This window comes from Oncorhynchus nerka, linkage group LG21, assembly GCF_034236695.1.
Source record: "Oncorhynchus nerka isolate Pitt River linkage group LG21, Oner_Uvic_2.0, whole genome shotgun sequence".
NCBI classification, from domain to species: domain Eukaryota; kingdom Metazoa; phylum Chordata; class Actinopteri; order Salmoniformes; family Salmonidae; genus Oncorhynchus; species Oncorhynchus nerka.
The window spans coordinates 15878581-15893592 of NC_088416.1; the positions used below are offsets into that span (position 1 = coordinate 15878581).

General features: G+C 41.9%; 1 protein-coding gene across 6 annotated transcripts; it reads right to left on the minus strand.

Annotated features, from left to right (window-relative positions):
• Positions 1–4583: 4583 nt before the first annotated feature.
• On the minus strand, positions 4584–7003 carry LOC135563572 (putative nuclease HARBI1). Of its 6 annotated transcripts, none has more exons than XM_065006371.1 (7): positions 6979–7003; positions 6611–6892; positions 6496–6531; positions 5842–6397; positions 5657–5772; positions 5449–5560; positions 4584–5354 (listed from the first exon to the last, which is right to left on the minus strand). In XM_065006371.1, the coding sequence occupies exons 4-7, from the start codon at positions 6311–6313 to the stop codon at positions 5296–5298; spliced, it is 759 nt and encodes a 252-aa protein (XP_064862443.1). In that variant the 5' UTR covers positions 6314–6397; positions 6496–6531; positions 6611–6892; positions 6979–7003; the 3' UTR covers positions 4584–5295. The 6 variants fall into 6 exon arrangements, 5 of the variants coding, with proteins under 5 accessions (XP_064862443.1, XP_064862441.1, XP_064862440.1 ...); XM_065006369.1 differs by having other exon boundaries at positions 5842–6531; positions 6611–6782; positions 6851–6892; positions 6979–7001; XM_065006368.1 differs by having other exon boundaries at positions 5842–6531.
• Positions 7004–15012: the final 8009 nt, after the last annotated feature.

The window sequence follows — 15012 nt, forward strand, 5'->3', positions numbered from 1 at the left end:
GATTAGCTGAGTCATTAAACTAGGTGATTTAATGTTGAGCTGGAACAAAAGAATGCACACACTGTCTATCTACAGCTTTCTAAGATCAGAATTGTGAAGTGGAGAACACTGCTTCAGTAAGTCATCGTTTCATCCTTTCGCTTATGCCTGTTGAGTGGTGGAGGCCATGTCTGCGTGTATGCAGCTGCGTCGTTGTTCTCCCTGTTGTAAAATCTTTGTTTACGTCAGACTCCTCCACTCTGAGATGTCGATGTTCAAAGCCGGGCAAGCCTGAAGCGTAGCCCTGGGGGAGACAGGCCCTCCAGTCATCCTCAAAGAGCTTTCTCTGATGGAAGTTCCAGCTGTAACAACAGACAACTATGCAGCAACCATGTCATCGAATGCTTCCATTATATCACTCTAGTGATTTACCAGAGCGGTAAGATTTTTTTTTACAGTGGTAAAAATAGAAATGGTCCTTTTACTGGTATTTTACTCGGTGACTCTCTCTTTGTAGGTCTTTTTTTTTTCCTTTTGGGGTGTTTTTTTTTAAATGACTGCTGAAGGACTTGCCCTTTTATTGGACTGTACTTGTCCAGTAGTGTACAATATGGTGCTCAATGGAATTCTGTACTTCAATGACATTGTGCGTGATGCATTTACATTAGAAATTCAAGACTTAAAGGGGCAATCTGCAGTTGCTACATCCATTTAGACTTTTAAATGAATGATATATACCCATTGATTATTGAAGAATATACTGTAGCATATAGATGCCTCATGGGCTTAGTTCAACTGTCGTACCCCATCAGAACTCAAAATATAAGCTTGTTTTACTCCAACAATGTAAATGTAAACAAATACTGTATGGCCTCAAAACATGGTTAAAAATATACATCCGATATTAGGGATGGTCAGTCTGTGTATCTATAGCTCTGTCTATGAGTTTGAGAATCGTTACATTTCTCCAGCCCTACCCCTCAGCTGTTTACCAAATCAGTGGCAGGGTGTCGCTTTGTTATTTTTCAAATTGCAGACTGCCCCTTTAGAGGGACAATCTGGGATTGGTTCATACATTTTTTTGGAATCCCAGATTGTCCCTTTAAAAATGCATTCTGCATTTCTTACACTCTACATATGTTTCCCTGTCTTTCATGCAGTCAGGTGAAATGAACACGTGCTGTGTGGTAAATGGAGCATGAAGTATTAGCTGTATACCTCTTATCCGTGTAACATCAATTATTTCCGCATACTCAATCAGCTGACTATTTAGAATGCAGACTCAACCATAGAAAATAAATAAACAAAAGGGAAGCATAGAACCCCTACAGGCACATGAACACAACTAAAATGGGAGACTAGAGACATTCGACTTCACAGAGGATAGAGAAATATCATTAAAGGATGTTGAGAAACATTAGTCACTCACAGTGTATCAAATATTTATTCCAAAAGCCACCAACTCACTTTAAATGCTCAATACATCTCCACTGAGCCTACAGTATGAGTCAGTGAGTCAGTAGCTCAGAAGGGCATTTCTTGACCTGCGGATGAATCTTGACATGACAGCAGGACAAGTGTGTGTCCAATTACCCACATTATAGTCTGCTGAAGCAAGCAAGCAAGCAAAACTCCACAGGGACTGCAAGTAGAAATTGAATAATTTGTTTTTGTTGTGACTTATTTCATTATTTTAAGAGACATTTCAGTGATTTTACATATATAGATATTTGTTTCCTTACCTTATTAAAGGCAGTTTACGGACAGGGAGTGATTGCAATTGTTAAGGTTTTCTTCCGATGAAGGAGAGGAGGACCAAAATGCAGCGTGGTTATTTTGATACATGTTTAATAAAAGATAAACAAGAACATTACGAAACAAGAAACGTGCCTTGAAAACCTAAACAGCCTATCTGGTGCAAACAAACACAGAGACATGAAACAATCACCCACGAAACACTCAAAGAATATGGCTGCCTAAATATGGTTCGATAAACACCTGCCTCTGATTGAGAACCACTCCAGACAGCCATAGACTATACTAGATAACCCCACTAAGCCACAATCCCAATACCTACAAAAACCCCAAGACAAAACACACCACAATAATAAACCCATGTCACACCCTGGCCTGACCAAAATAATAAAGAAAACACAAAATACTAAGACCAGGGGCCTGTTGCACAAAACTAGGATAAGGGATTAAGCCAGGATATCTTGGTGATCCTGGCTCAATTGATCCGTAATCCGGTTGCACTAAAGATGGATAGGGGGCAGGAGGATATGTTATGGTATAAATTACCATGGAGATTTATTCTGTGGAGCTAGCCTGCTCCAGACCAGGCTAAATTCCAGGATCTATTTAATCTCATCTAATGTCATCCACTAATGTCAGTCAGCAGTCACATATAACAAATGGAAACCAATAGTTGTTTCACTGCTCACTATACATTGTTATCACATATAACCCCACTGTTATTATTTAAACGTTTGTGATCTGTTATTATTTAAACGTTTGTGATCATTAATTTCAATGATTTTGGATAAAAAATGATTTTTAGATGATGTTGTAGATTGTTACTGAGGCAACAGTGTTTTAACTGAAAGCACACATTTTAATTCTGGTAACTATGAGTCTACAGGTTGGCACTAATTGTGTGTGACTGTGAGGTAAAGCTGTTGGAGGCCAAAGGTCATATTAACACTTGGCAAGGTGAGGCAGATGGGAAAAGACCAATGCTGAAAACTGATATTGGAGATTTTGAATGCTGATCACACAGTCAGCATTGCAGACCATCTGAAATCATAAGATGAGTCAGACAGGAAGTCCTGTAAAAAAGTTATGTAACATGTCTCCCTGCCCTTTTTAGGGGCCTTTTGACCAAATGACCTCATGTCTGTTATTTTCTCTTCCTCTGCCTGTTCTTCTCCTCATATCCCCTGATCTGTCATTTCATAACCCAACAGTTAGAATTACACCAGTTCTATCATTTCTAGAATTTTCTTTAAGATGAGGACATGGTTGATTCGAGGTAGCCTAGTGGTTAGAGAGCGTTGGGCCAGTAACTTTTTACGGAATATACCAATTTTTATTTGAGCAGTAGGTTGCTGGATTGAATCCCTCAGCTGACAAGGTAAAAAATATGTCCTCTCTTCCCATGAACAAGGCAGTTAACCCACTGTTTCATGGTAGGCTGTCATTGTAGATCATTTGTTGTTCTTAACTGACTTGCCCAGTTAAATAACAAACAAAGGATTTAATCGAGTATCATCTTGCCTTTGCCATTGGAGGAGACAACATCTGATCTGACAGTGCTGCCAGGCACTGAACACATCTGATGAATGACACATCTGATCTGACAGTGGCTCAGAACACATCTGATCTGACAGTAATGTTAGAACACATCTGATCTGACAGTGTAGAACACATCTGATCTGACAGTGTAGAACACATCTGATCTGACACATCTGATCTGACAGTGTAGAACACATCTGATCACCCCACCTCTTTAAGGAATACCTAGGATAGGATAAAGTAATCCTTCTCCCCCTCCCCCACTACATTTAATCGGATTCATTAAAAGACCTAGATGCACTATTGTAAAGTGGCTGTTCCACTGGATGTCATAAGGTCTGTGGGAGGAACCTATTTGAGTGAGGGATCCCCTCTTAAGAAAGCACCAATTTGGCTTGCACCAATTAAGCCAGGATATCTTTAATGATCCTGGCTCAATTGATCCGTAATCATAGCGGTTGCACTAAAGATGGATAGGTGCATTTCAATTAAAATTTAACTGGAGGATATGTTATGGTATAAATTACCATGGAGATTTATTCTGTGGAGCTAGCCTGTATTTTTTTTCCCCCCAGTCCCCTCTTAAGACAGGCCTTTTCAGCTCCAAGGCCATGTCCTCTGCTGGGGTATAGCCTTTGGTGACCCAAAAAACTGCTAAAACAGTCAGACAATAGCTTCTGGATACAATATATGCTTATTGCTTTGTTAAATGTCAGGGACCATACCATTCTGCAGAATGTTCTTGTATTTGATTTTGACCTGCTGCATGTCCGTTTTTGGCCCGTTCATGTTTAATCTACACACACACACACACACACACACACACACACACACACACACACATTTAATGGAGTCACACTGCAAAAAATTACTTGGTATTTTTGTCATTAATCGCTCTGGATAAGAGCGTCTGCTAAATGACTTAAATGTAAATGTAAAATGTTGCTATCATTAGATAATTTACAGTTTCCCATAGACTATAAGGCTATATATAAAATGATAGAATATTAGGGCCACAGAGGGGAAAAAAAACACAAGTCATAATATTGTAACCAGTTGTTTTAAAGGAGGACAGTTGTTAAAATGACAGATGTGGGGCATTTCGTGAAATTGTACTTCAGTATGGTTTCATAAACAAAGACATGCTGATGTGCCAGAATATTAAGTATCACATTGTCATAAGTATCAAAACTGTAAAAACAATATGTAGCTTTTCTGCAGAAAGAACCAGCCTCATAAATTTATGACTTTATCCTTTTTCTTCAGTGTGGCCCTAGTACTCTGTCATATAAACAAATACACATTCCATATGAATATAAAAACACAATGTGTAACATTATGTTCCTTTATTGAATAAGGACAAAACAAAGCAGGTAAACCATCAGCTCCTTTCGAAACTGAAGTCACAGTGACTCTACAAGATGGAAAGCACAGAATCCAAGCATATTATACAAAATGATACATACACATTCAAAGGTCTGTATATAACACACCCTGCATGTCTGCACACTAAAATAAATGCAGGACAAATCCATACACATCAACTGAACAGACAAATGAATGGATGCAGTAGCCTCCCTGCAGCCTTGTATTACACACAGTATACCGCACAAACATCATAAGAGGCCAAATTCGTCAAAAACGAACCCAAAAAAAACCAAATTCCTCTGCCACCGCAGGACATATTTAACCAAAATTGAAAGCACACATACTAACTAAAATAATTCAACACATATTGGTCCCTCAGCAGCCGACCACTGTCGTCATCAGGGAAGATTGCCGGATTGTCCCAGTCCATGGCTGGTGGCACTCTGGGGGCCCTCTCCTTCCTCAGGCAGGCCACATTGTGGAGGACAGCACAAGCCACAGTAATATCACATGCCCTAACAGGGCTGACCCTTAATTTGTGAAGGCAGTGAAAGCGTGCCTTCAGGAGGCCAAAGGTCATTTCAACTCTGGCCCTGGTCCTGGCATGGGCATGGTTGTAGGCCTGCTGTGCTTCCTGGGGGTCTGTGAAAGGTGTCAGGAGAAAAGGCTGGCAGCCATACCCCTGTCTCCCAGCAACACACCAGAGAATTCACCTGTCAACACAAAATCTCATCATTACTACCTCATAAACACAGTGATATTCTTGACACATCCATGATGGTTATAAATAGGGGTTGTGTGGCTTACCTTGTGATAGGCACTGATAGATTTCAGAGGCCCGAAAGATTCTGGAGTCATGGACTGAGCCAGGCCATTTTGCCACAACATTGCTGATCACACAGTCAGCATTGCAGACCATCTGAAATCATAAGATGAGGAATATTACACCAATCAATGCACATCACTGGCAATGCAGAGTGTTCGTCAATGGACAATATCAAAAAGTTATGTTCACCTGAACATTAATGCTGTGAAAGGATTTCCTATTCACAAAATCGGCCTCATGGGCACCTGAGGGGGCTTTTATCCTTATGTGTGTGCAGTCCACTGCACCAATGACATTGGGGAAACCTGTCACACAAAGTAATGAGTATCCTACTATGTGTTAACAGTTGTCCTGTAATTTGTAGATCCTCTTACCTGCAATCCTATAGAACTCCTCTTTGATGTCACAGAGTCTTCTGTGGCCAGGGAAGGAGATGAAGACATCTGCTAATGCTTTGATAGCCAGACACACACTCCTTATTGTGCGGCAAATTGTGGCCTTGTTCAGCTGTTCTGCATCCCCCACTGAGTACAGGAAGGCTCCACTAGCAAAAAAGCGCAAGGCCACACAAACCATTTGCTCCACACTCAGTGCATGGCTCCGTGCAGTGCGGTGCTTAATCCTGGGACCCAGTAGTCTGCATAGATACCTGATGCCATCTGCAGAAAACCTGTATCTTTCATATAGATGGTCATCAGGGAAGGCCAGTGGGTCCAACCGGTCCCTGAAGACCCTTTCTCGCCTGAAGGCTCTCCTCAGCACAAGTGCTTCTTCATCCACCACATCTCGCACGAATGGGCATGCCATTGTCAGAGCAGAAAGGAACACACAATTTTGGGCCTTCATATAGGCTAGTGGCCACACCTGGTGCTGGGGGGGGTGGGCAAAAGAGAGCGATGCCTTATAACGATGACTTGGTTGTACTGATTGCTGGGAAAATAAAAAAAAACTCAGAAAGATGCCACCGTCCTGTGTGCTCACAATAAGAGCTCATATGTCATGGCTCACTTGACTTTACGAGAATATACCTAATTTTTATTTTGAGCTGTGTCATCTTCTTGGAGCTGGGGGAGGAAAGAAAAATAATGATTAATACATTTGTGTTACAGTTAGCATACAGTGTACATTGAAGGCATATCTCACCTCCCTCTCAAGTTTTTTTATTTCAAGGTCCAGTTTCCTAATTGTCCTCTTTTTTATTTCAGACTCCAGTGCAAGATTTTCCATCTTTTTCTTCTTGTACTGAATGTCTGTCTGCCAGTTCTATTTGGCGCCGGAGGTGGTTGCCATACAACTTTCTGATAGCTTGTGAGCTCTGTGAACACAATACAATTAGCGCAGCTGGAATTTGGCAGGATGTGGTGTCCTTTTATTAATACGCACTATGTTGCCAGGCTGGTTTTCCCACTGTATAGCATCTGGGTCCTGTAAAAGAAATTAGATTTTTGATTTTGATGAGGACTCCTCACCATTGTAGAGTAAATAGTACTTTCACAGTCTTAACATGATACCTCATGCCTTCTGGAATCCAGAGATGGTCTCCTCCTCATCATCGTCTCCATCATGTGCTGTTGCTGCTGCACTGGGGCCTTCACCCTATCACATTTAATCGGATTCATATTGAAGCTAGTAGACAAGACATGCCAGGCCTACAGTATGCCTTTGATGGAGTACTCACTGGATCAGCATCGTCTGGTGCTTGTGCTGGTGGCTCTAACAGGAACACAGTGCTGCCAGGCACTGCAAGGCAATAGGTAAACCAAAGTCAGACAGTCCAAATTGATTCAATATGAATGTGGTTGTATCCCATGTAGAGATGGAAGGACATACCTTGAATGAAGCGGGTGGCATCTTGGGAGGAACCTATGCTCGTCTCTTTCCCCCAGGGATCCCCTCTAAGACGGGCCTGCCTTTATTTAGCTCCAAGGCCCTGTCCTCTGCTGGGGTAAGGTCAGCCTTTGGTGACCCACCACCCGTGCCTTGTCTGTGGGTATTCTTTTTCACTGCTAAAACAGTACAGACAATGTGTGAGCAGGCACCTTCTGGGTACAATATATGCTTGTGCTTTGTTAAATATTAGTCAGGGACCATACCATTCTGCAGAATGTTCTTGTATTTGATTTTGACCTGCTGCCATGTCCGTTTTGGCCCGTTCATGTTTAATCTACACACACACACACACACACACACACACACACACACACACACACACACACACACACACACACACACACACACACACACACATTTAATGGAGTCACACTGCAAAAATTACTTGGTATTTTTGTCTTGTTTTCAGTAAAAATATCAAAAAATTTATCATAGCTTTATACAGTGTGATGGAGTTACTTTACACAATTTCACTCATATCTGCAGTGCATTTCAATTAAAAATTTAACCGTTTCATAATTACAGTACAACTGCATTTTTGGAGATGTGAATTAAATATTTGAATTGTAATTGTGATGTTTCAGCGGAGCGGTGAGTGTGTAATTGTGCACTACTTACGCATTCAGGCGGTCTGCAATACGTATGCCTCCATGAGGATTTGTGCTTCCGACGGGGAAAAGTACGCGGCTCTAGTTGCCATGGTAAATCAGTTCATCTGTGATCTGTGGCGGGGTCTATTTGAGTGAGCCGTGAGCGCGCACCTATCCAGGATTGGTTTCACCTGGCTTAATGAATCCGTGTCTGCTCATCCTGGCTTGGTCTTTGTGCAACCAATTAAGCCTGGACGCACATGTTTTGGCTTCATTGAGCTCAGCTGAGTCATTTATCCCGGATGTCTTAATTCTACTTTTGTGCAACAGGCCCCAGGGCGTGACAACAATCTATACTTTTTTGTTAAGGTAGCCAAACAAATAGACAAACAAATATGTCAAATCGATGACCAGTCCCTTTAAGATTGAGTAGGGGAACTTGGCCCACAGTCACTGCTAGTTAAAATAATGCGTGGGAGGACTTAATTTGCTAGACCCAGTTTAATTTATAAGAATTAGTAATTTTTTACAAAAAATGATATCTTCTCAAGGAAATGTGGGCTACAGCAGCAAACGGATCATATCCATCAGACCAGTATTTGTAGAAAATGTAACTAATGTGACGAAGAGCAAATTGTGAAATCAGTTTGTTACTTATTGTGCTATGAGAACTGTTACTTAATAAACCTAACCTGCATGGTTAACCCTCTGAAACATAGGGATTTAAATGTCATGCCCAATCATTCATGTCAAAGTAACTTCAAACAAAGTTATTGTGCTACAAAATCATTTTCAGAGATGTTTTGGGCAAGAAATGTTAAGCATGCCAACCAGGGGAAACTGCAAAGGAAGAGCTTGGACAGTCCTGACTTCCGATCAATCCTGATACTGTAAACAACCTCCCCCTGAGTGAGGAAGAGGAGCTAGAAAACAACGAGCTTGCATAGCAGGATAAATGAAGACCATGGGAGCCAGGGGCTAGTTCTCTGGGGAGGAGGACTGTGTGTGTGCGTAGGTGTGTGTGTGCGCGAAAGTAGTGTATGGCACAAGCATGCCATCCTTGGTTAGGTCCAGTGGAGACTGAAAGGCCAGAGCACATTGGGCTGCGCTGGAGAAAATCAACGCTGGGATAGATCAAAACAACCCTAGGATGGATGAGAAGGGATCACTGGGGATCACAGGATCAGCAGTCAGTTTATAGTGTGGAAGAGATATCAGATGACTGGTTCTCTCTTAGGCACTGGACTGAGCTGTACACGCACAGTACTGTACTCTAGGTCAACTTATCTGAGCTGGAGCCGTGGGTTCCTGCAGTGGACTGTAGTTATCTTTGAGCCATACAAGTAGGTGCAAACAAATTAGAAATGTACAGTACCTTCAGAAAGTATTCACACCCTTCGACTTTTTCCACATTTTTGTTGTTGTCACTGGCCTAAACCCAATCATTTTAAAGTGGAATTATATTGTTCCAAATTTTTGCTAATGAATTAAAACTGAAAAGTTGAAATGTATTGAGTCAATAAGTATTCAAAAACGTTTATGGCAGGCCTAAATAAGTTCAGCAGTAAAAACAATCTTAACATTTGCTTACCAAATCACATAAAAAGTTCCATAGACACATTCTGTGTGCAATAATAGTGTTTAACATGATTTTTGAATGACTTCCTCATATCTGTAAACCACGAATACATTTATCTGTAAGGTCCCTCAGTCAGCAGTGAATTTCAAAAACAGTTTCAATCACAAAGACCAGGAAGGTTTTCCAATGCCTTGCATAGAAGGGCACCTATAAGTTGATGGGTAAAAAAAAAACCAAAAAAACATTGAATACGCCTTTGAGCATGGTGAAGTTATTAATTACACTTTGCATGGTGTATCGATACTGGAGAGGAAGGAAACCATTCAGGGATTTCACCATGAGGCCAATGGTGACTTTAAATCAGTTACAGAGTTTAATGACTGTGATTGGAGACAGCTGAGGATGGATCAACAACATTGGAGTTACTCCACAATACTAACCTAATTGACAGAGTGAAAAGAAGGAAGTCTGTACAGAATAAATATATTTCAAAACATGCAACCTATTAGCAAACAAGGAATTAAAGTAATACTGCAAAAACATTTGACAAAGCAATTATCTTTTTGCTCTGAATACAAAGTGTGGTATTGGATTTGCCATAAACATAACACATTACTCAGTACCACTCCCCATATTTTAGAGCATAGTGGTGACTGCATCATGTTATGGGTATGCTTGTACTCGTTAAGGATTGGGGAGCTTTTAAGAATAAAACATTATCTGGCAAAGCAAATCTTAGTGGAAAACCTGGTTCAGTCTGCTTTCCACTAGACTCTGGGAGATTCATTATACATTGGAGTTGCTTACCAAGAAGACAGTGACATGTTCCCGAGTGGCCGAGTTACAGTTTTGACTTAGATCTGCTTGAAAAACTATGGCAAGATCTGAAAATGGTTGTCTACCAATGATCAACAACCAATTTGACAGCCCTTGAATAATAAAATAAAAAATTATGAGAAAATGTTGCTCACCCAGGAAGACTCAGAGCTGTAATCGCTGCCAAAGCTGATTTGAACATGTATTGAATCAGTGAGTTAAATACTTATCTAATCAAGATATACACTACATGGTCAAAGGTTAGTGTAGTGTATCCCCTTCAAATGAATGGATTCGGCTATTTGAGCCACCAGGTGTATAAAATAGAGCACACAGACAAACATTGGCAGTAGAATGGCCCGTAATAAAGAGCTCAGTAACTTTCAACGTGGCACCGTCATAGGATGCCACCTTTCCAACAAGTCAGTTTGTCAAATGTCTGCCCTGCTAGAGCTGCCTCAGGTCAACTGTAAGTGTTGATATTGTGAAGTGGAAACATCTAGGAACAACAACGTCTCTACCGTGAAGTGGTAGGCCACACAAGCTCACAGAATGAGACCGCAGAGTGCTGAAGAGCATGCTAAGAATCATCTGTCCAGAGGCCTCCCGAGTGGCACAGCGGTCTAAGGCACTGCAGCGCAGTGCTTGAGGCGTCACTACAGACCCAGGTTTGATCCCAGGCTGTGTCACAGCCAGCTGTGACCGGGAGACCCATGACGCGGTGCACAATTGGCCCAGTGTTGTCCGGGTCAGGGGAGGGTTTGGCGAGCCGGGATTACCTTGTCCCATAACGCTCTAGCGACTCCCTGTGATGGGTTGGGCACCTGCACGCTGATGTCGATTGCCAGCTGGACTGTGTTTCCTCTGACCCATTGGTGCGGCTGGCTTCTGGTTAAGCGAGCAGTGTTAAAGAAGCAGTGCGGCTTGGCAAGTTCATTTTTCAGAGAACACATGGCTCTCAACTTTCGCCTCTCCCGAGTCCTTTGGAGCGATGGGACAAGACTGTAACTACCAATTGGATATCTAGAAATTGTCCTTCTGTCCTCGGTTGCAACACTCACTATCGAGTTCAAAACTGCCTCTGGAAGCAATGTCAGCACAATAACTGTTCGTCGGGAGCTTAATGAAATGATTTTGCATGGCTGCACACAAGCCTAAGATCACCAACGGAGAATGTCAAGCGTCGGCTGGAGTGGTGTAAAGCTCGCTGCCATTGGACTCTGGAGCAGTGGAAACATGTTCTCTGGAGTGATGAATCACTCCTCACCATCTGTCAGTCCGATGTACGAATTTGTGTTTGGCTGATGCCAGGAGAACGCTACCTGCCTCAATGCATAGTGCCAACTTTAAAGTTTGGTGGAGGAGGAATAATGGTCCGAGGCTGTTTTCATGGTTCGGGCTAGTCCCCTTAGTTCCAGTGAAGAGAATCTTGATGATACAGCATACAATGACATTCTAGACTGTTTAGTGCTTCCACCTTTATGGCAACAGTTTGGGGAAAGCCCTTTCCTGTTTCATCATGACAATGCCCCTGTGCACAAAGCGAGGTCCATACAGAAATGGTTTATCGAGATCGGTGTGGAAGAACTTGACTGGCCTGCACAGAGCCCTGACCTCAATCCCATTGAACACCTTTGGGATGAATTGGAATGCCGACTGCGAGCCAGGCCTAATTTCCCAACATCAATGTCCGACCTCACTAATGCTCTTGGCTGAATGAAGTTCCTGCAGCAATGTTCCAACATCTTGTGGAAAGCCTTCCCAGAAGAGTGGAGGCTGTTATAGCAACAAAGGGGGGACCAACTCCATATTAATGCCCATGATTTTGGAATGAGATGTTCGACGAGCAGGTCTCCACATACTTTTGCCCATGTAGTCTATTGTTTTATTTTTCATTAAATATTTTCGTACAATTATTGTATTCTTTCTTCCAATTTGACATTAGACTTTTTTGTGTAGATCATTGACACAAATGTATAATTTCATCCCACTTTGTAGCACAAAATGTGGAAAAGCTCAAACTGGTGTTAATACTTTCTGAAGGCACTGTATGTCTTACATTTGCATCAATGGGGACTTTATAGTCCTGGTAGTCCCTCTCTGTGTCAGTCTGTTTTATTCAGTTTGGTGCTTAATGAACTGCGAGGCACACTGTTTTTTATTTCATGACATTTACTCTGTCCATAATGGCACCCGGTTTCCTACACATTGCAAAACTTTTCACATTTACATTTTAGTATTTTGGCAGACGCTCTTATCCAGAGAGACTTACAAGACCAAGGGCCATACGGATCTGGTAAAAAGTAGTGCACTGTATATGGAATATTGTGCCATTTGGGATGCAGAGCCAGAGGCATGGAGCGTGTGGTGGTGAGTAGCCTAGGGACGGCAGGTAGCCTAGTGGTTAGAGGGTTGGGCCAGTAACTGAAAAGGTTGATGAATCGAATCCCCGAGTTGACAAGGTAAAAATCTGTTGTTCTGCCCCTGAACAAGGCAGTTAACCCACTGTTCCCCGGTAGGCTGTCATTGTAAATAATAATTTGTTCTTTAACTGACTTGCCTAGTTAAATAAAGGTTACATTTTTTTTTTACTGTTGATGAGACACTTCACAACAAGGGAGGTGCCAAAGGGGATGCTGTGATACGTAATTAGATCACAATACAAATTGGACCAGAAGTGGACGTAGCTGAAAGGAAGGCAGATAAGAAAAGTGAGAAAAAATATATATTAAAAAGAAATCTACTCCCAAAATGGCTGCCAAAAAACATGCAAACAGAAACAACATCCTAAAGAATTAACAACACTGTGTTATGCACGATCTAGTCCCTGTCCAAAATCCACTCACTTTAAAATGGGGGCAGACATGAATCATTGAAAACCTCTTGGTTGTCATCGCACAGCAGGAATGAACAAAAACAGAGTGTGTGGTGGCGATGGCAAGCGGTGAGGGCAATTCCCACAATGCAATGGGGGACCTGGTGAGGGGCAGTTGATGAGACAACAGGCGGCTGCCATAGGGATGCTGGGTAAATGCGATTAAATCTTAACTCCAGTAAAGCTGGAAGTGGCTCAGACACAAAGGGGAGGCACATAGGTAAACTGTAGTGTGTGTGAGAGTAGACAGATAGTGCACTGATCCTCTCCTCAAGGACCACGACAGTGTCCTGGCTTTGCATGTAAAGGGCACCTCCACCACTTTTAAACCTTATCTCCAACACAATACCAGTGTCAACACATGTAGAGTTTCATTCCAAAACGCTGTATATATTACCAGTCAAAAGTTTGGACACACCTACTTATTCAAGGGTTTTTCTTTCTTTTTTTAAAACCATTTTCTACATTGTAGAATAATAGTGAAGACATCAAAACTATGAAATAACAGATAAGGATTCATATAGTAACCAAAAAAGTGTTAAACACTTTTTATTTATTTTATTCAGTCTTCAAAGCATTCTCTCAACTATCTTCACCTGAATGCTTTTCCAACTGTCTTGAAGGAGTTCCCACATATGCTGAGCACTTGTTGGCTGCTTTTCCTTCACTCTGCGGTCCAACTCATCCCAAACCATCTCAATTGGGGTGAGGTCAGGTGATTGTGGAGGCCAGGTCATCTGATTGCAGCACTCCATCACTCTCCTTTTTGGTCAAATTGCCCTTACACAGCCTGGAGTTGTGTTGGGTCATTGTCCTGTTGGGAAAAAAAGGACAGTCCCACTAAGCGCAAACCCGATAGGAGTGCGTAATGCTGCAGAATGCTGTGGTAGCCATGCTGGTTAAGTATGCCTTGAATTCTAAATAAATCACTGACAATGTCACCAGCAAAGCACCCCCACACTATCACACCTCCTCCTCCATGCATCAGGGGTTCAAACTGTAGAACCCAGTCCCTACATTTGAATATACAAATTGATTTTATCAAACAAAACTATGCTACATTTTTTCTCTGGGACCCTCAGGATGACAAATCAGAGCAAGATTACTGAAGGTAAGTACATTATCAGAGGTGAATGTATCAAACCAGTTGTCGTGATAAAAGTTGTTGTTGTGTCCTCTCCTCAAACAATAGCATGGTATTGTTTCATTGTAATACCTACTGTAAATTGAACACTTCAGTTAGATTAAGAATTTAAGCCCATATAAGGGAAAGGGAGATACGTAGTGAGGTAGTTACAACTGAAATGTGTCATCTGCATTAAACCCAAGCCCTCTGAATCAGAGAGGTGCGGGGTCCTGCCATAGTTGTAATCCACGTCTTCGGTGCCCGGGTAACTGCCTAGCTCAGGGGCAGATCAACATATGTTTACTTTGTCGGCATAGGGATTCGATCCAGCAACCTTTCGTTTACTGGCCCAACGCTCTAACCACTAGGATACCTGCTACCACGGTTGTTGCTAAAGTGCGATAATGTGACTAGAATAATGTTGTAACTAACAGCCAACCGCCAACATGTCTGTGTCATGGAAAGTTGGATGTTACTTACAACATCATTCTAGTCACATTAGCTCACATTAGCAACAACCATTCCGGTATAGGGACACCGATCCCATAAAAGATCAGACCCCTTTTTTCAATTTTCGCCTAAAATTACATACCGAAATCCAACTGCCTGTAGCTCAGGCATTGAAGCAAGGATATGTATAGTCTTGATACCATTTGAAAAGATACACTT

What these genes read in the sequence shown, in the direction of transcription:
- LOC135563572 (XM_065006371.1), bottom strand. Translation starts at nt 6,313, where the DNA reads ATGAAGGCCCAAAATTGTGTGTTCCTTTCTGCTCTGACAATGGCATGC. An exon ending in GGAGTTCTATAGGATTGCAG is followed by an intron (nt 5,773 to 5,841) that starts GTAAGAGGATCT and finishes TTTGTGTGACAG; the next exon opens with GTTTCCCCAATGTCATTGGT. An exon ending in CTATCAGTGCCTATCACAAG is followed by an intron (nt 5,355 to 5,448) that starts GTAAGCCACACA and finishes TTGTGTTGACAG; the next exon opens with GTGAATTCTCTGGTGTGTTG.